The sequence below is a fragment of the Lonchura striata genome, chromosome 19 (genome assembly GCF_050655825.1).
Source record: "Lonchura striata isolate lonStrDom1 chromosome 19, ASM5065582v1, whole genome shotgun sequence".
Taxonomy (NCBI): Eukaryota; Metazoa; Chordata; class Aves; order Passeriformes; family Estrildidae; genus Lonchura; species Lonchura striata.
This window is the reverse complement of record NC_140721.1, coordinates 3,693,271-3,712,068: the sequence shown is the minus strand read 5'-3', so window position 1 is coordinate 3,712,068 and position 18,798 is coordinate 3,693,271. Positions and strand designations below refer to the sequence as shown.

Genomic DNA, 18,798 nt, shown 5'->3' with positions numbered 1-18,798 from the left:
ATTCTGTCAGCAGTATCTTCATTGAGCAGCTGTTTTGGGGAGAATAATTTACCTAAATTAATAAATTTAATAAATATAATCCTTATATGTTAATACACTGCTTGCACTGAACTATTTTATCATTAAACTACAATGCCAGTTTCATGGGGAGAATAAAAAAGCAGCATGAAATTACAAATTAAGCCTAAAGAGCAATGAAATCTTGTTTTCGTATTTTTCCATTCTGTTGTTGGTTTTGTGCTAGTAATTTCTCTTTTACATATATGTTTGTTTTTTAACAGTTTTATACAAGCTTTGCTTGTGATCTTCTCTGTCTTTTTGTACTTGTTTTCCTACAAAGAACACCTGGTGTGTCTTGTTTTGGCAATGGCCCTTGGCTGGGCCAATATGCTCTATTTCACCAGAGGCTTCCAGTCCATGGGCATTTACAGTGTGATGATTCAAAAGGCAAGTTTTTCTTTTCTTTTACCTGCCTGATGATACTCCATTGTTCTGCAATCCAAATCAAGTATATTTAGCAATTATTTGTATTTTATAGTTCATTTTAAAATATCTTCTTTCCAGTTTTTATGCATTATTTCAGCGGAACACACTATTTGTTCTTCTTCAACAGCAGGAACTAGTTTGTACCTTAATAATGACATTTTTATTACATTAAATATGTGAGTAGCTTGTGCTTTTTCCAGCTAATATAGTTCTGCAGTTTAATTGCATCACAATCTGTAATGTCTGTATTGTACAGAATTAGTCACTCTCAGAGAGCACATGAGGCTTGAGATAAAAAAATCAGACCTTTGGGTTTGTTTGCTCAAGGAAAGCAGTCTGATGCTTTAGTGTGTGCCTCACCTGTACCCCTGCAGAATTCAAAAGCACAAAGCTAGTTCTGAATTTTAATTTCAGGCAACTGTTTCATTCTATTTTCAGGTCATCCTGCAAGATGTGATCAAGTTTTTAGTTGTCTACATCGTGTTTTTGCTGGGATTTGGTGTAGGTAAGTGTTCCTGCAGAAAAGCACTGATGCTCAGTGTGAGTAGAAATGTTAGCATTGTTATGGATAAGAACCCTGTTTTCATGAGAGCTCATGTTGGGGTTTCTTCTGGATGTTAAGTTTAGGTGTGAACAGGTTTGTCTCCTGGTCTCAAATCCCTGGAATCTCATTTGGAAGTGGGCACTTTCTGCTCCTGGAGCTGTCACCCAGCTGCTCTGTGTGGCTGGGCAGCTCTGGCTCTCTACAGCAGTTTCAATTCTTTGGGATGAAGTGTCCTGTATTCCTAAATAGTGATTGTGACTGAAACTTCCTTGTGCTTTCTTCTCAGCTCTGGCTGCCCTGATTGAGACGTGCCAGGAGGGTGGGGAATGCCACGCCAACAGCAGCCTGGGACCTGTCCTGATGGATCTCTTCAAGCTCACCCTGGGTCTGGGTGACCTGGAGATCCAGCAGAACTCCAAGTACCCCGTGCTGTTTCTCCTGCTCCTCATAACTTTTGTTGTGCTGACTTTTGTTCTTCTCTTGAACATGCTGATTGCGTTAATGGGAGAAACGGTGGAGGATATTTCTAAGGAGAGTGAGCACATCTGGAAACTCCAGGTTTGTTTGGGAATTTGGGAGGTGCTTGGGTTAAAACCCTCATGCTGACACAGCAGGTTAAGTGTTAAAGATAATACTCATTTGGTTTTGTGTGTGAATAATAGAAATAAATAATTCCAGTATTAGAGAACCGTAGGAACTTTGGAATTAACAATCCTAAAGGTGATATCATGGCTTGGATTTCCAACCCATGCCCTGTCATGACTTTCAATCCCCTGAATATGTCACAGGATGATGTGTTTCACTATTTTTCCACGAATCTGAATCCCTGTTTGCACAAATTGTCAGTGATTTGCTGGTTTTGGTGTTAGCTGTGGGTGGAGGCTTGACCTGTTACAAACTGCAAACTGCATGCTGTGAAATCAGACCATGGATAACCTTACTAATTTTACTATTTACTGCCAATAGAGAGCCAGGACTATTTTGGAATTTGAAAAATTCTTACCAAAATGCCTGAGGAAAAAATTCCAGCTGGGAGAACGGTGTAAAGTGGCTGAAAATGACACCAGGGTGTGTTTAAGGTAAAGCAAAACTGGAATCATGTGCTATCAATTCTGCTCTCTTTATGCTGCTTCAAGGTTATTTCTCCTCAAAACCCTCTTTAAAATATTTCTATTATCTCTACAAATTATGCTAGATGCACAAAAATCTAATTTGGGGTTTTGTTTTTTTTTTCAGTTGTAACCAGTTCTTTAAATAGGGAAAATGTATAAATTTTTATGTAGGTAATCTTTTGGTAAGAAAAGATTTTCATCTTAATATGTTTTGACTGTAGAAGCATCAAATCTGTTTGCAGTAAATGTCACTTTATCATAATCTCCTTTGAATGTCAGCTTAAAAGCAATCACAGTTAAGTTGATTGGTAATTGATGATTACCATATTAAAGAACTTTGCTGTTTAATGAAAAGTACTTAAATATTTCAAGACTGTACTAACAATTTGTGAAATTATGAAGTAGTCTTGATATTATTCTCACCTTCACATGGTGCAAAAGACATTCAGGCTTTAGTGCCAGCAAAGCAGGTGGTCAAGTGTGACATTCCCAGGAAGGAATAAAGGGGGAAGATCAGTGATATAGATGGGGGAAAATGCATGGTGATAACACAATTTATGTACAATGTAAACAGGATTAATGAAGTGAAATGGACTGAGTGGAAAACCCATGTTTCATTTATTAATGAAGATCCAGGGCCAACAGGTACTGTGGAATTTTATCACATCCTATTTGCAGAATCTTTTCTTCTTAGAAATGCTTTTTGTTACAGTTTTATACCTTTAAAAACATAAACTCTTATATTAAACCACACATTATTGCTAGAGAAACTAATGGTTAATATGGCAGTGATGTTAAATTACTTTAAGAGACTTGGAGAGAGGGTTGGTGACAAACAAGTTTTGTGACATATATTGGATGACATAAATGTTGGCCAAGAAATCCAAGCCATCCATCTGCTGCCAGGGCACGAGTGTCCTGGAGAAATGAGCTCCCTCTGGGGTGAAAAATTTCTGTAGAAGATATGGTAGCAAACTGAGAGCTTGCTGTTTAAATAATACATTTTTTCATTTTTTTTGTGTTTAACAAAAAAAAACAACCAAAAAAAGTGCAAAACTCTGATCTTGCCTATACAGTTTCTACCATATCCTGTTTTGTTTACAATGCATTTTTTTGCAGATCCGAGCAAAATTCAAGATAATTCAAGAACTAATAGCAAAAACACCCTGAATACATTTGAAGAAACGGATGATTTGCCTGAAACTTCTGTTTAGTTGTGCTGTGCTTGACGTGTGGCTCTTCTGAAGGTTAAGAGCATCAGCAGTGGGTGCTGAAAGCTTTGTGGTTGTTTTGGGCAGCTGTAGCCAGCTGGAACACAAACTTTCAGTGACACAGTCTGATGGCTTGAACCCATTTATTCAGAGCAGCTGAGCTGAAATAAATGGGATTATTTCACTGGGTCAGTTCTGAGCCTCTCAAACTGTTGCTGTCCAAGTTTGCCTGATGCTCCTCAAACTTGGCTCGAGATGTTTAATTGGATAAAAAAGGTCAAATGTGAGATATTGCTTCCTTTTGTGGAAAACTAAGGTCATCGTGATCCCAATCTGCTGGTTTTTGGAATCCCTAACTCATAAGAAACTCATTTTGTACACTGAAACAAAAAAGTTCTTGTTGTGGAGAAAAGCAAAGCATTTCAGTTCTGAAGATGACTAAATGAAGTATGTCATTCTGAAATCACGAGGTTCTGGGTACATTTGCAGCTTTTGCATTGACTGTCAGTGTTACTGGGGGCTTGGTCCCATAAGCTGGAAAATCAGATCCCAGTGGCTTTGCCTGATCTGTTTTCCTCTGTGCAGTCCCCAGGGTATAACTGGAGTTTATTGCTGTTTATTTATTACTGCGTGTCTGTGCCTCCCCATGAAATAGCAGGGCAGATGTAGAATTCCTGATGGAGGATTTTTGCTCCAGTCACAACATTACTTTTCCTCCTTGGCTTTTCCATGCTGTTGCATCTTCCTACATAAAGAGTTACCACACTGGAAGTTCTTCTGAAGTATTTTTTTCATTCAACCACTTCAGAAAAATCAGAAGTCAGTATTTCTTCCCAAGGTGAATAAAATTAGTTCAGTGCAATGCAATTCCAGACTATTTTTTATTCAGAGGACTCTGTAATGCATTTCTGTAGCTCTTATTTCATTACCTGTGATGACCAAGTACTATTAATTATGTTTTTAGTTTTCCATTTTATGTGTACATATAAGGAGAAACATTTGTTCTGTGTACTTTTAAATTTCAATTAACATGTGTCTCCAGTGTCATGGCTTTTCATCAGAATTATTCATGTGGTGCCAGTTTTAAAGGTGCTATTTTAGGTGAGACTCAGGGGAACTCAGTTCTGTGTTTGAATGATAATGAGAATTGCATTGGATTTTGCAGCTGTGGGCAAAATGATCCAAAAGACTTTCTTAAGACAGAAGAGAGCGTGAGGGAAGCCTGCAGTGGGAAGGATAATGCAAAATATTTACAGGGATGGTGAGCGTGGGTCCTGCTGCCCAACTGGCCCCCAGCAGACGCCGTGTCCTGAGGTTCCAACCACGGCCTGGATGGATGGATGGGATCCTGGATGGATGGATGGGATCCTGGATGGATGGATGGGATCCACAGGAACCTTGGGCTGTGTTCTGGGCACAGGAATTTGAGGGGAAGGACATTTGTGCACCCACAAACCACGTCACACCCCAGCGCTGTTTGGCTTTCTCAGAAGGAGATGTGAGGATGAGAAGAATTCCTGCGGTCTCGGAATCTTTGATTGTTGATTTTGCACCAAAGCTGCCAAGGAAGGACATTGCCTCGGGGCTGCTCAGCTCTGCTTGGATCCTTTCTGTGCCAGTTTTTGTATAAAGGAAAAAAAAAAAATACCTCTTCACACACACTCAGGAACCAGGCTGGGCCATGAGGCCACTGGAGACACAACGAGGCCTCTGTGCTGTGCTGAGGCTGCCCTGGGCTGTGAAAAAAGCACAAAAATCCCTACAGGAATGTGCTGTGCCCCTGCCCAGGCACAAAACCTGGGGGTGAACTCAGGAACCAGCTGGGGGCTGCTTCTGAAACCTCTCACTGAGGAAATCCCTCCTTGTGTGGCCACAGAGCTTGGCCACCTCACATCAACCACGTGCTGTCTCCAGGACACTCTGGATAATGGCTAGAGCAGGTAATTCTGTGCTTTTTATACCATGTTTATTTAAATTAAGGAAATAAAACTTGTCATTCAATCAACATTCTGTCCCTTGTTTTTTTTTTTATTTTATTGCCATAGGAGTTACACAAAGGCAAGGAAGAAATAGTTTAAATTTAGTAGTAAATGAGGATGACATAACTTTTCAAAGGTAGAATATAGGAGTTATCTGGACAATTAGTTTTTCAGTGAATAATTAATGTATCCTTATGCAAAGTTCATAATGTTTATCACCTACTTGTCAAATATGTAAAAAACTTTAGAAAATTAATTAAACCCCCATTTTTTTCTCTTTTTAAGATGTTATGACAGGCTTTGTCTCTACAGATACAGAATAAGTCTCCACACATGGAATTCTTCTTAATTTCCATTCTGGAATACTCAGGTATGGTTTGTGCATTGCTCTTCATCAAAACCAGAGTAACTGCCTAAATCTTGCCTTAAATCAGAAACAGCTTGAATTAACTGTGAAATACACTAAAATAAAATATAAAGCTCTTTAGAATATATCTTTGAAATCCTGTTTTTAGCTTGTTTTTATGTTTGTAAGTAAAAAAAACAAAATAAACCCCAAGGCTTCCACTTCAGCACAGTGGGGTTCAGTCACATATGCATATAATATCATTTATTATAACACCCTACCCCCGTTTCTCTCTGCCAAGATTCTCCTTTGTCTCACATTTAATTCCCTGTTTACCTGAGGAATTAATTTAAAGTATTAACGCATTGTAAGAAGTGTTGGTTATTGAAGTTTTGGGTTATGAAGTAGAAAAGCTGTAATTTTTGTATATAATGTAGTACTGTTGGATGAGCTTCTTCATAAAAACTTCATAAAAATATTTATAAATTCTACATCTACAGGAGTCTAATTAACAATAAACAGACTCATAATCAGCATTATCACAATAGATCTCAAAGTGCTCAGCAAGGTTAATTAAATTACAATTTAAAATTAGATCCTGCATTTATCCCACAAGTTACTACTGAATAACCCTGGACTTCACAAGGAAACCCACTTTTTATATGAAAAAAGCTCTTAAGAAGTGCTGTGCTCTGAGACTGACAACCTGAGGTGTTTTGCAGTAAGTTTGATTTTCTCTGTTTTTACAAAAGCTTGTTTCTTTTCATAATATGCAGCTTCGTTAATAAATGTTGGATAGACTGTACAGTTCCCCTGATATGGAATTACTTCTCCATCAAGAGTCAAAAATTGAGGATCACCATTCTTTAGTGGCTGCCAGTCTTGATCCTTAGGGAAAGAGAATAAATAGAATATATTTACTTTCAGGTTTCTGTATATTTTATGTGATTCTTGAGTTAATGCTAATTATGCAAATTTCTGCAGTTTATGGCATAAGCTTTTAAAATAATTCGGTTTCATTTTAATACATAATTTTGTATATATAATTTTGTGTGTCTGGCCCTCGTTTTCAGGATTCACTGGTGAAGTGAACTAGAAGGAATCTGCAGATGCTCACAATTGATTGAAAACAGACATTCATTTTAGAATTAAAATTAGGTTTATATTTTAAAGTATAAGCTATCCTATTGGCTTTTTCTTTGTAGTGATTTTAGGTTCAGTTACTCCCAAGACACTTCCTGCAATAATGAATGTATGACCTCTACTGAGAGGACTTAACCCTAGGGGAGGCCTAAAATATTCAATAAAATCCTTTGGTAATATTGGCATTTTAAATATTTATTACTAAAATATACAACAATGTAGCAAAAGCAACACAGGAATAAGTAGGAAATGTCACAGAAGGAAACTATTCTAGAATTTACCTGTAGTTTAGGATGAATTATTGCAATAATTTCACCATTCTTATTCCTGGGATAATCTACTTTCTCCATTATTTTAAAAACCTCGATTGTGCATGGTGGAAATTCCTTGCCTAGAAAGAATAAATGTAATCTAATGTCAAGGTGAAAAATCTCCCGTTAAAAAGAACATTGCATTATTTATTCTCTGCAGAATGGTTCAAATCATCAGGTTGTCCCCTCAAAGCCAAGTTGTAGAAAGATAGTCCAGTCATGTATTGGGGCATATGAAGTTCAAGTCTAAATTTGCTACTGAAATGTTACTTTTCACATAAAAAGACCTATTTTGTAGATGAGGAAATCAATGAAAGTCTGTTTGCTAGTGTTGCACAGCACAGAGTGCTATCAGTGGTATTTAATCTTTATTATTCCAGCACAATAATGGAAATTCTGACTTACATAACTGTATTATTTTCTTTCTATTTAAAAACAAAACAACCCTTGACAAAATGTACTCTGAAATAATTAAAAACACTTATTTTGTCAGCGTGTATTTTAGGTAGTGCACAGGCCTGACTTTAATTTTTTAATTCTCCCCCCACCTTTTACCTGTTTAAATGTAAAATGTCATTTTTTAAAATATTCTCCTAAAATAGTCCACTGACATGACACAGGATGCTGTAACCTCTCATTACCTTCATTAAAAAGTTGCACAAAATCAAGGCCATGTTTAACAATCTTCCTCATTTTGTCCAAAACATCAGCTCGAGCAACACCTTGTGGCTGGGGCCCCACCTCCACACCTGTTTGGAGATGAGGGAGATCATTAATGTCACTCAATGTCACCACCACACATCAGCTGCTTCCACTGCACAGCAAAAATAAATGTCTGCTGGGTCAGTATTTAATGTTTAAGAGGGATTGTAAAGCACAGCATTATGTGGGGTTTTAAGGCAAGCAAGTCCTTGTCGTATATTATAAATATTTTCTGCAAGAAGTGGGTTAGTTGAGTTGAAGGATTTCTGTGTTATGTAATGATTGTGTAAATCAGAACTCTTCAGAAGAATGGATAATCACATCCATTCATTTTGGTAAATATTGCCAAGCAAGCAGCTCCTGGTGCTCAGAGCACTCTGCGTGAGGCAGTGAGCACATCTGAAAACAGATATTTCCAAATCATTGCAAGAGCCTTTAGGTTTGCTATTTACCAACAGGATGTTTTGCCACAGAGCGAGTCGTTGCATATTTCAGGCTGGGATGTTCAATCAGCAGAGCAGGACAAGGTTCTGGAGCCAGAGCGTTCTGTGGGGATGGGTTAAAAACGCCTTTGTCATGCAAAATGATTTCAAATGTTGTGCCACAAAAGATTACTGATGCAGAAGTGATTTACACAATGTCTTCAATATGTTGCCTTTATTTCAGGGCCCTCGAGGAAGTAGGACATCTTTAGAAAATGCACAAAGCTGTGTTTGTTGGTGCCTGTTCCATTAACTGATGCCAGGCAGCTCTGCTGAACCAGAACTGAGCACAGTTCTAGTCCTGAACTGCCAGCAGAGAAAAAAAAATCTCCTCAGCATGGGTCCAAAAGTGAGAACCGAAATACCATAAAGCAGATTTCAACTATTTTATCTAGGGTTAGACTCCAATTCTCTTGTAGGGACACAGATTGTGAATTAAGCCTCATTTTAATCTTCTTTATTGGCATTTTTGCTACTTGAAGCTTCTTTCTTAATGACTGCCCACCATTACTCTTCACATAATTTTAGTCAAAAGCTTTTTAGATCTTTGTGTATTTTTAATAAGCCTTTTAAAAGAATACATGTAATAAGGAAAAAAGTCTGAAAATACCTTGTTTCTAGGGGAAAAACCAAAATTAAAATCCCACACCTATGGCCCAGCCTGGATTCCACCAGTCACTGTCCAGGCCACCAGAATTCTAGCAAATTCTGCAAACCTCACTCTACCAAAACTTATCAGCTTCAGGAACAGCAGAATCAAACAGCTTCTAAAGACACATGACTGATAAGGGAACATTGTCATTACTTACTTCCATTATTTGTTACATCTCTTTATTTAATGAAATTAGCGTTTAACTATTTAGCATGTATAACCCAAATTTATCCAAGTTCCTGATAGATCCATGTGAAAGCAGACTAAACTGCATTAATTTTCATAGATGTTATTCTAAGTATTCCTCTTCGCCCATCAGTCTTAATAATGCTCATTTCAGTACATGAAGATATGATGAGTTTAAATCTGAATTACCTGATATTATAATCAAATTAATAGTTGCCTCTGATTAAAAAAAAAATCATCTTATCAGTAATGAAATATTTTAAACAGTTTTGCAGAAGAAAAATTAGTATATTTAAAGAAACTACAAATTAATATATAGTAATACAACATTACAACTAATAATGTATTTTAATAGTTCATTTAAATTAGTTTTACCTTGATATAATGAACCATTTGAATTGTAAAGTCATCCCTGGAGTTTTCAAGAATAATGGTACCACCCATGTTAGAAGTGGTGTTGTGAAGGTCAAAAATAAGGTCATAGGCATCATCACTACCTTTGGGACCAAATATATGATTGATTTCCTGAGCCCTCCTCACTTCATATGGAATATCTTCCACCACTGGCCTGCTGTTAATATCAGCACAAAGAAATTAGTGAGCTCATTCCACGGCTTTACAGTCAACAAAATATGTATTAGCCTTTTCTTTTGACTTTAAATCCAAAATTGACTGGAGTTGAAATCACCTGTTTAATTACCAAACTTAAAATTGGCTGAGTTTGTTGAAGAAATCAAGTATGATTGTCTAGTAATTGTCTTGTTATTCTGTGTCTTGTGCAGAAGGGTATTAGAATTATTGAAGCAAATTTTGGGTGGAAATTACTTATTTCTCCTTACATCCCCAAATTTCCCCCTGTGCATAATAAAACTAAATAAAATTTAGCAACAACACAGAGCACTTCCAAGATTGGATCCCCCTCCTGCTGCAGACCATAATCAGACATCAGTCCATGATGTTTTGCCTTGGACATTACCCTCAAGGTTTTTTCTAACCTGTTTTATTTCTTGTCTTCTCATGATCTGACCAGACTTTTTCAGCCTATTCCTTTAGGATGCTTAAAGCTCAGTGAAGATTTTGCTGCCTCAAATCTGTTTCTCCAAAGTTTTAATACTTGTAATTTCAGGAGACTCTGTGTACATATAATCCACCTTTCTGTTCATTAGCTCTGCCTTTGAAATTCAACATTCCTTCACATAAAACTGTTAATTAATACTTTTTTTTGAAGCCAATGAGATTTACATCACTGCTTTCAGTAGTATCAAGATTTCACCCTCCTTTTTCTTATTTTGTATAATAATTTGTGATCTTGAAGGTTCTACACTTAAGGGACCAGAGGAAGGTACTTCAAACACCCAGTAGTGCTGAAATAGAACCAGGCAACTTCATAGTATTTACTGAGAAATAGTAATTAAAATATGAAGGAAACCTGCAGGTGTCTTAATCTGGTGTTTTTTCAAGTGTTCTTTGTTCAAAGCAGCTGAAACTAAACAAAACTACTTTTTTTGTATGCTTTTCCAAAGTAAACAATTAGAAGAATGACCTCAACACTTATGTGTATGATCTTACGTGTGTCATCTATGATCTTATGTGTATCATCTGCTTATTTTAGATCTAATGATCAACAACAAAATTCTAAGATGAAAAGCCAGATACGTAGGGTAAGAATAACTGCCTGCAATATATATACAGTAAGTATGCCTTTCTGTGATATTCACCTTTGCCATTAAAACTTTTCTGAAATAGAATTACCTGGTGAGAAACTATACTAAGATTGTTTATATATCAAAGTACACCTCTGGAATAGATGTCTCAAAGGCACAGAAACATCAAATCCTATTAAAAATGTAGAATCAGTTACTATTTTACAGTAATTATAGACAGTATTTATTTTAAAATAATTAGTCTGTTAAATTATTGAGATTTTTGGCTATGCTTTTGCCTTAGAATAGATTATTTCTAGCTCCAAGTTTTTCTAATTTCAAGTTTTCACCTTTTGCTGTACATAACTGGAATTAAACACACTTCCCTGATTTCTGTGCCATTCTTACAGATATTCAGATGTTCCCGTTTAATTGCTTTTATCTGCTATTTCTTGTAAGCGTAATTGTATTCAGAAGAGCTTTGAAACTGAATTGCACAAGACATGAGAAATAATGACTCTGACTCGGAACAGTGGTACTCCACACAAATGCAGCTCATCTAATGCCAATTTAAAATCATGTTTAAGATCATGTGTTGGTTTGAGACTGATTCTACCAGCAATAGAAGTGAGTCTGTTAACACATGCAATTTGTTCTTTTTTTGGGTTAAAGGTCAGTAATTTCAGTTATGTGACTGCACTGTTAAAGTAGTAGGGGAACTGGCGTTCAACATTTTAATCTGGAAAGAATTTTAAAACCCAGAAAAGCAGAACAACAGAAAGCACAACTGCTCTTACCCGAGGCTCTCGGGGTCAAAAACCCGGTTGAGATCACAGTCAATGTACCTGGTGCAGCTCTCCACAGCCCTGGGGTTGGTGAGGAATGGTTTCACCTGCACTCCTGCTCTCTGGATCTCAGCTCCATCCTGCTGCCAGTGCCTGACCAGGAGCACCCCCGATAATTCATTGCCGTGAGTGCCCCCGAAGAGCCCGACCCGTCTCACCCGAGCACACGGGGAGCTCATGCTCAAGGAAAACTTCTCTCTGAGGGGGAAAAAAAAAACAACAACAACAAAAAAATAATTCTTTCCAGTAGGAGAGTCTTTCTTCTGGTTAGGTCAGACGCGAAAGAAAGTGAGTGGATTTCTCCCAATAATTCTCAACTCAGTTTTGAGGCGGGATTTTCCAACCTCCCTCCCCAAGGAGCCTCCCCTTCAGTTTCTGTATTTAGTAACATCTCCGAGGCTGTTAATGGCACTGTTCCACAGTCCAAAAGTTAACTCTGGGCAGTCTTTATAATGTATGATCTATAGGGAAATCCTGTGCTAATGAACAGTGGAAAACACTGTTTTTACACTTAAATGTCAGGCATTTTTTGCACTGCAAATAGGTGTAACAGGTATTTTCATGTATGTTTGAAGTTCCATAAGTATTATATTATATAAGGGAAGAATGATTTAAAGTGAGCAAAATCAGCAAAATAAGAATCATATCTTGGCTCTAGTCCAGCACACAATGCTGAAACAGTAAGTATTTTCATCTAAAAAAAGCCAAAGAACAGCTACGTTCCTCAATGCATGCCGTGGCTTGTAAAACCTCTTTTGTTTCAGAAATCCTACAAACAGTGATTAGAAGGAACATGAGCTGAAATTACAGTGCAATTTATCCATGACTGACTTGCCCAGAGTTCTGGCTCCAGTTCTATCTTGGGATCTGCTAACACAGACCTCTAACACATCGAAACAACTTTGCCAGGGACAACTCTCTAACTTTAGCAGTCTTTTATTAAGAAGGAAACGGATTTAGACCACGATGGAACAATAGTTCTGTTCTCTCCCCAAAAAACTTTAGTCAGCAACTTTTCTTCCATTTCCAAAAGTGTTCAGAAAGGCTTCTGAAGCTTAAGCCAAAGAGCAGCTGTAACTTCCATCCTGAGAATCAAAACATTTAGAATAAAAGGACATATTAACAGAAAAATAAGCTTTATTTTTGTAAATGACAGAAGTATTTGCAATTGGTATATGACTCATGATATAAACATTAACAAATATTAGATTGCAAGAGAATAAAGAATGTTTATTGAACAATTCCATTTTATTAAGATTATACTCCAGTGACTGAGAGAATATTTGGCCAGTGTCTGAAAGACTTTATATCCCAGGCTGACAGACTGTAGGTCTAGGAAAAGCTAAGCACGGGATTTAACTAGAATAGTTCTGCCAGGAATATAATTTCTACAAAAATTTCTTTTTGTTTTGGTTCACGCGCTCAGAGTTTGCTGAACTTTACAGTGAGTTAATACAGAGAGACTGTTTGCTTGAATACTCAACTGTATTATTCTGTACTTGGAAGCTGTCAGATATTTAATCAGAATAGGTAATTTATTAAACAAAGCAGTAAAGTTGCATTTTACAGCACTGGACAGTCTGTACTGGCCTTTGATCCCTGCCTCTCTTCAGCAGTGGTGCCAGAATGAGGAGTGACACAACACCCAAAAACACAACTCACACTCTGAATCTGGGTTTCCTGAATTTAAACACAGCAGCAGCTTGAAGACTAAACAGCAAAATGCAAACATGGAGGGCTGGAACATTTAGTTTATCTTTTATTCCTGCTGGCACTGTAATGGTTCTAACTCCTTCCAAAGCGCTGAATGAAACACAGAGATGTCTGTTCACTTAATTAACATGCAAGAAGTTTGTCTCCTAAGAGTGTTTATAGGATAAAGACAGTGAATTTCCAAACATGAATTTAGGAACTAAACACATGGAAGCTTCTTTTATCCCTTTAGAGGAGTTCCTATCCAAACACTTTAACTCCTGGTGTCCCAGGACCTGCCACTTTGGGAATTAATGGAAATTCACATAGGAATGGAATTCACATAGGAAGTTTTCACTCTTCAGGGTTAAACGCTGGGACCCATCCCTCATTCCAGTGCTTTGCCAATACTCACACTCTGAAAAAGGATGTGGGATATTTAGTTTAGTAAGAATCCAGATTGGTTTGATGGGCTACATACAGAGCTTTGGGAGCGCTTCTGAAGGAAAAGGTTTACTAAAACAAAACAAGATCCAATCGTGCCAAGCACTCAGATTTTAGACAGGAACTAGCCATGTGTAAAAGCCAGAACAGCTAAAGAGACAAACAGGGTGAAGAATGCCCTTATTTTTATTTACAGCTGCGTTTGCGTCCACACACTTCTGGAGATTCAGCTCCTACCTCGGGCTCTCTGAGGGTGACACCGATTCCTCGGGGCCGGGGTAATTAATGAAATCGCACCGAGGGGGTGATTAAAGGGGTTTTGTGTCTCCCAGCCGGGCGCGGCCGCTCCCGCCGTGCCCTCAGCGGGTGGGACGGGGCTTCACCTTCCCGCCATTTCCGCGCCGCCTGAGGCGCGAGCGCGCGGACGGGCGTCCGTTATTTTTGGCGGGATTCGCCTGAGGGCTCAACCCTCAGGGCTCAGCCTCAGCCGTGTTCCTCAGGGCTCAACCCTCAGGGCTCAGCCTCAGCCCCGTCCCTCCGGGCTCAACCCTCAGGGCTCAGCCTCAGCCGTGTTCCTCAGGGCTCAACTCTCAGGGCTCAGCCTCAGCCCCGTCCCTCTGGCTCAACCCTCAGGGCTCAGCCTCAGCCGTGTTCCTCAGGGCTCAACCCTCACGGCTCAGCCTCAGCCGTGTTCCTCAGGGCTCAGCCTCAGCCCCGTCCCTCCGGGCTCAACCCTCAGGGCACACCGTGAGCCCCGTCCCTCATCCCGGTAAGCGCCGACTCTCAACATGGCACTGGTCCTCAGCCCCACTCCTTCAGGGCTCGCCCTCAGCCGTGTTCCTCAGGGCGAAACCCTCAGGGCTGACCCTCAGGGCTGACTCTCATCCCTCAGCGCTGACTCTCAACGTGGACCTGACCCTCAGCCCCACTCCCTTAGGGCCTGAAATCTGCAAAGAGCAGTTGCATCTTAGGCATCCTCCTATGCATCTTTGAAATTGAGGACAGCTGCTTCTGTGCTTTAGGTCTTCTGTTCGAAATGATGCCAACCACTAGAGCTGCAGTATTAAGAGAAACTGCCATAAAATCACATGGAATGTGGATGTGTTTGCAGCATTAATTAGTTTGCTTTGTTTATCTGACTTCCATACAGCAAATTTGGAGAAAGCAATACATTGCTGCCTGTTAAGATTCAACAAAGAAATGAAAAGGAGCTTAGCTGACACCTCGGCTCGGAGCACAGCAGGTACTAGCCCTTATGTGTTTACACCTCATTATACTTTTATAGACACATAAAATACATTTATATATGTAGTATTCATACAGGATATTCAGTGTTTAGCCCTACATCCCCATTTCCTGAGTGGTCTTGCATGGATTACCTGTTTATTGCAGCACAGAGAGAGATTTTAGATGGATTCAGGGAACTGGTCACTGAGGGAAAGGTTTCATTCATGGGATTATATGCAGGACAGAGGGCTGGGAACATAAATTCTGTGAGGGAATGGCCTTTTATGTGTTTATGAAATGTAATTCCTGTGTGTATTGCAAAATAATTAAGTAATTTTACTTGTTTTAAGTGTGGGTTGTATATTCTTTTGCTGTTAATATAGCATTACTTAAATTTTAATTTTAGGTTGTCTGCCTGTACCACTGTTCAATCAGAAAAAAAGAACCAGACAGCCGCTCACTTCAAATCCACTTAAAAATGAACTAGGTACTGGTTCTGGGACTTGTAGTTATGACTTCTCTCCCTCATCATTTGGTAAATAAGACTTTTTTTTTTTTTTTAACTGCCTCTAAATTCAAGTAAATCTTGACTTCCTGATTGTATTCTGTGAAATCAGACATTGTCTTTATCAAGAACTATATGCATCCTTTATATCTATTTCTGAAAAGTTCATTATGTAAAAATTGTCCTCCAGGAAATTTCTTTCTCCTTTGTACAATTGAGCTTTTTATACTTCTTGCCTAGAGGGAGTTTGACTCTTTGTGTGATAGAGAATGAAGTAGCAGTGGCATTTAAATAGAGTCTCTTGAAACTGACCTTTTGTTTTCAGCTGATTTCAATCAACATTCAAGTCCTGTGTTACAAGAAGAAACATTTGTAAGATGCCTTTCTTGTAGTTCAGAAAGGAACTTCTGTTCTGCAAATTGGGCTTGGAAGGGACAGTGCAGAATTCTGCTTTTAGTGCTTTCATTATGTTTTACTGTAATAAAGTTTAAAAGTTTTCTTATAATAAAATTTCTGTTGCTAATAAGCCTAATGTTTATAACTGAACTATTGTCTAGAGAAGCAACCTACTTGTTAGAAGTTGTCTTACAATTACAAATATCAAAGGATCACATTCTCCTTTTTTCTTCCTCCTTCCTATGTGGGCCTGTTTGTGGAATATTAGGTAGAGTTGGAGACCTACAAAGACTTATTACCGTTCGGTCGTTTCCATATTTATTGATATTCAGTCCTTTGTCTTTTGAAAATTAGGCTGGGGAACTGCAAACCCAGAAGGGGATGAACTGCAGAAAGCAGCAAACAGTGGGTATGTAAAAAGCACGTTATTTGTTGCTTTTTAAATTTTTATTTGGATATTGTTTCATGAACAATCCATGTGTGTCTTACAATAAAGCTGCTGCTGTGTCACTGATACTTTAAACTTGTCTTTGAAAGCCAAGCAGAACATCCGATGGCTCCTTCCCTTATGAAACCACCAAATGCATCAAAGTTTAATTTAGCAAATGCTGGAAAAAACTTGTCTGCCTGCAGGTTGGTGAAGCCTTTAATGTCTATTATCCTTCCTTTTTGTTCTTATGTGAAAATGCATCTCACATTTTCCCATATGCCTGTAGCAGTCAAAGAAACCCTTTTAATAACACTCTCAAAGGAAACCTTGTTTATTTTATTTTAGAGTTATGAAAATATGTGAATTTTGGCTCAGGGAAGATCCCTTACAAGGGCGAGACAAAAACTGAGCAGGGTTTTAAGGCCAGTTGAAGTCATATGGATCTATGCACAGGTGTAATCACTGGCCTGTATGTGGATAAATTTGGTGTAAACTCAAGTGAGTTTGGAGGTATTTAAAGCTAAAACAACAATTTATGGATTTTTTTAATATCTTTTAATCACATAGCTCAGTATTCAGAAGAGGTACTGTGATACTGAACTGTTGTATTGCAGGAACAGAAATGAATATACTCCTTTAGGTAAAACAGCAAATTCAAGATCTGATAATGGAACTTCTCAGAAGTTTGAGAACTTTTCAAGCAGTTTGAAAACTGTCCAGCAGCAAAAACACCCTGACAGTCGTAACCCATCCCAGCTCATCAAAACAGACACATCCAAAGGACAGTGGCCAGTGAAACCCAACACTGTGACAAGAAGTCTGCAGGATCATAGTCCAGCATATAAATTTAACAATACTCAGCAAAATAAAATGAATGAAAACCAATTTGGTTGTGTCCCAGAAGATAAAAATCAGGTAAAACCTGTGGGCAGCGTTAATAGGAAAGACACAATAAAGAAAGCAGTAAAGAAAGAAAACTGGTGGAAGATGGTGAGGTTTTCATCACCCCTTAGTAAAACCTGGAGTTTCTGGAAATTTAGAATGGAGATTTTCATACTGTAATAATCTAAAATCCTGAGTAAAGTGGCAGGGAATTATTTGTATGTCTGAACAAATGCTCTAATTTTAATGTAATTATTGCCTACTTAACATAATAAATAAATGCCTATGTGCCCTTTGAAATTGCAAGTGTGTATGTCTAACTTAAACTTTTGTCTTCATCTGAAAGGAAATTTCATCATCTCAAGTGAAAACTAAAATAAAAAAGAATTCTTTGCGAATCCTGTCTGCTGTCATTCAAAGTGTGAGGCACTGGAGCCAGTATGCCTATAAAACTGCACTGTTATTTGAAGTTTTAGGTAAGCAGTATAAGAATATAATCTGCTAAGAATGCTAGCGCAACAACAAGTGGGAATTTTTCAATAGCTGAAATACTTAAACCCACAAAATATTGGCATAAGCACCAGCTAATTTCCCTTCCATTCAGCTATCAAAGGTGACTGAAACAGGTACAAAATTAACACTTCCTCTAACATCAAGTTTTTCTGTTCTGTTTCTTTCCTTGTTTTTAGAACGTGTTAGAATAAATTTTCCTGTTTAGTAGGAATTTCTGTAGAGTGATACAGTTTTACAAAAATTTTTAATACAGTTAATTTTGGAATTATTAATTTTTGCTTAATGGACAGGCACACTGGATTCTGCAGTCACACCTGGAGCATATGGGGCAAAGAACTTTCTTCTGAGAGATGGAAAGGAGACCCTGCCTTGTGTATTTTATGAAATTGTGAGTATTCTGTGTCCACACATAACAGTCACCACTAGCTCCAATAATTTTTGTGAATGCAAAAAGAAAACATAAATTCACAGTGCAAAAGGCAGGCTGAATGTTTTTACCATATTGTTCCAAATTTAGAGCAATAGTCACTACTTAGGCATCCTCAGACTTCTGTTTCAGAAAAACAGGTGGGACTTTGAGTTTAGATTTTAAGTAGCTGGTAACAGGAACAAAGCTGATGTAAAGACCTTCTGTTTTACGTAGCCCTCAGAAACCAGCCATGTGGAAAGCTTTTATGTGAGGTGATATAATTGTTTTATGTGTTTATTATGCTTTGATGAAGGACCGTGAGCTTCCACGACTCATTAGAGGTCGAGTGCACAGGTGCATGGGAACCTATGATGCAAAAAAGAACATTTTCAAGTGCGTCTCTGTAAGACCAGCAACTGCTCAAGAACAGAACACTTTCCAAGACTTTGTTAAAAATGCAGATGTTGAGATGACAGCATATGTAAAAACTATGAATGAAATGTAAAAGTCAAAATGGTTGTCCAAACCCCAGTTTTAACTGTTATCTAAAGGCTGGACATGCTACAATATTTACCAAAACTACCATTGAAAATCTGGTTAAACATTTGAAAATATCACTGTCCTCTGTTATCCAACAAATGCTGTGTGGTGTTCATTG

General features: G+C 38.1%; 3 protein-coding genes across 8 annotated transcripts in view; 2 read left to right on the top strand and 1 right to left on the bottom strand.

Moving 5' to 3' along the window:
• The window catches only part of TRPV3 (transient receptor potential cation channel subfamily V member 3), a 30,059-nt gene extending 18,154 nt beyond the window's left edge, over window positions 1-11,905 (top strand). For 4 of the 5 annotated variants that reach the window (XM_085557271.1, XM_085557270.1, XM_021524911.4 and 1 more), the window contains 6 exons: window positions 282-447; window positions 925-991; window positions 1,317-1,588; window positions 1,997-2,109; window positions 2,717-2,787; window positions 3,262-11,905. In XM_085557271.1, the coding sequence (XP_085413397.1) occupies window positions 282-447; window positions 925-991; window positions 1,317-1,588; window positions 1,997-2,109; window positions 2,717-2,787; window positions 3,262-3,356 (784 nt within the window). In that variant the 3' untranslated portion in view covers window positions 3,357-11,905. The remainder of the gene's footprint in view (window positions 1-281; window positions 448-924; window positions 992-1,316; window positions 1,589-1,996; window positions 2,110-2,716; window positions 2,788-3,261) is intronic. The other variant, XM_085557274.1, reaches the window with a different exon arrangement.
• On the bottom strand, window positions 5,350-11,986 carry ASPA (aspartoacylase). 2 transcript variants are annotated; one of them, XM_021524912.4, is made up of 6 exons: window positions 11,595-11,986; window positions 9,530-9,725; window positions 8,287-8,380; window positions 7,774-7,881; window positions 7,103-7,212; window positions 5,350-6,566 (listed from the first exon to the last, which is right to left on the bottom strand). In XM_021524912.4, exons 1-6 carry the CDS (start codon window positions 11,819-11,821, stop codon window positions 6,354-6,356), a joined length of 948 nt encoding a protein of 315 aa, XP_021380587.1. In that variant the 5' UTR covers window positions 11,822-11,986; the 3' UTR covers window positions 5,350-6,353. The 2 variants fall into 2 exon arrangements, with proteins under 2 accessions (XP_021380587.1, XP_021380588.1); XM_021524913.4 differs by having other exon boundaries at window positions 11,643-11,959.
• Window positions 11,987-12,146: 160 nt separating this feature from the next.
• SPATA22 (spermatogenesis associated 22) lies at window positions 12,147-18,779 on the top strand. The gene is made up of 9 exons (XM_031506460.3): window positions 12,147-14,056; window positions 14,929-15,021; window positions 15,412-15,540; window positions 16,261-16,315; window positions 16,444-16,539; window positions 16,951-17,251; window positions 17,565-17,694; window positions 18,022-18,119; window positions 18,454-18,779. Exons 2-9 carry the CDS (start codon window positions 14,979-14,981, stop codon window positions 18,643-18,645), a joined length of 1,044 nt encoding a protein of 347 aa, XP_031362320.3. The 5' UTR covers window positions 12,147-14,056; window positions 14,929-14,978; the 3' UTR covers window positions 18,646-18,779.
• The last annotated feature ends 19 nt before the right edge of the window (window positions 18,780-18,798 follow it).

What these genes read in the sequence shown, in the direction of transcription:
- ASPA (XM_021524912.4), bottom strand. Translation starts at nt 11,821, where the DNA reads ATGAGCTCCCCGTGTGCTCGGGTGAGACGGGTCGGGCTCTTCGGGGGC. An exon ending in AAATGGTTCATTATATCAAG is followed by an intron (nt 8,381 to 9,529) that starts GTAAAACTAATT and finishes CCATCCCCACAG; the next exon opens with AACGCTCTGGCTCCAGAACC. An exon ending in TGTGCAACTTTTTAATGAAG is followed by an intron (nt 7,213 to 7,773) that starts GTAATGAGAGGT and finishes TATTCTTTCTAG; the next exon opens with GCAAGGAATTTCCACCATGC.
- SPATA22 (XM_031506460.3), top strand. Translation starts at nt 14,979, where the DNA reads ATGAAAAGGAGCTTAGCTGACACCTCGGCTCGGAGCACAGCAG. An exon ending in CTCGGCTCGGAGCACAGCAG is followed by an intron (nt 15,022 to 15,411) that starts GTACTAGCCCTT and finishes TTTTAATTTTAG; the next exon opens with GTTGTCTGCCTGTACCACTG. An exon ending in AAAAACTTGTCTGCCTGCAG is followed by an intron (nt 16,540 to 16,950) that starts GTTGGTGAAGCC and finishes GTTGTATTGCAG; the next exon opens with GAACAGAAATGAATATACTC.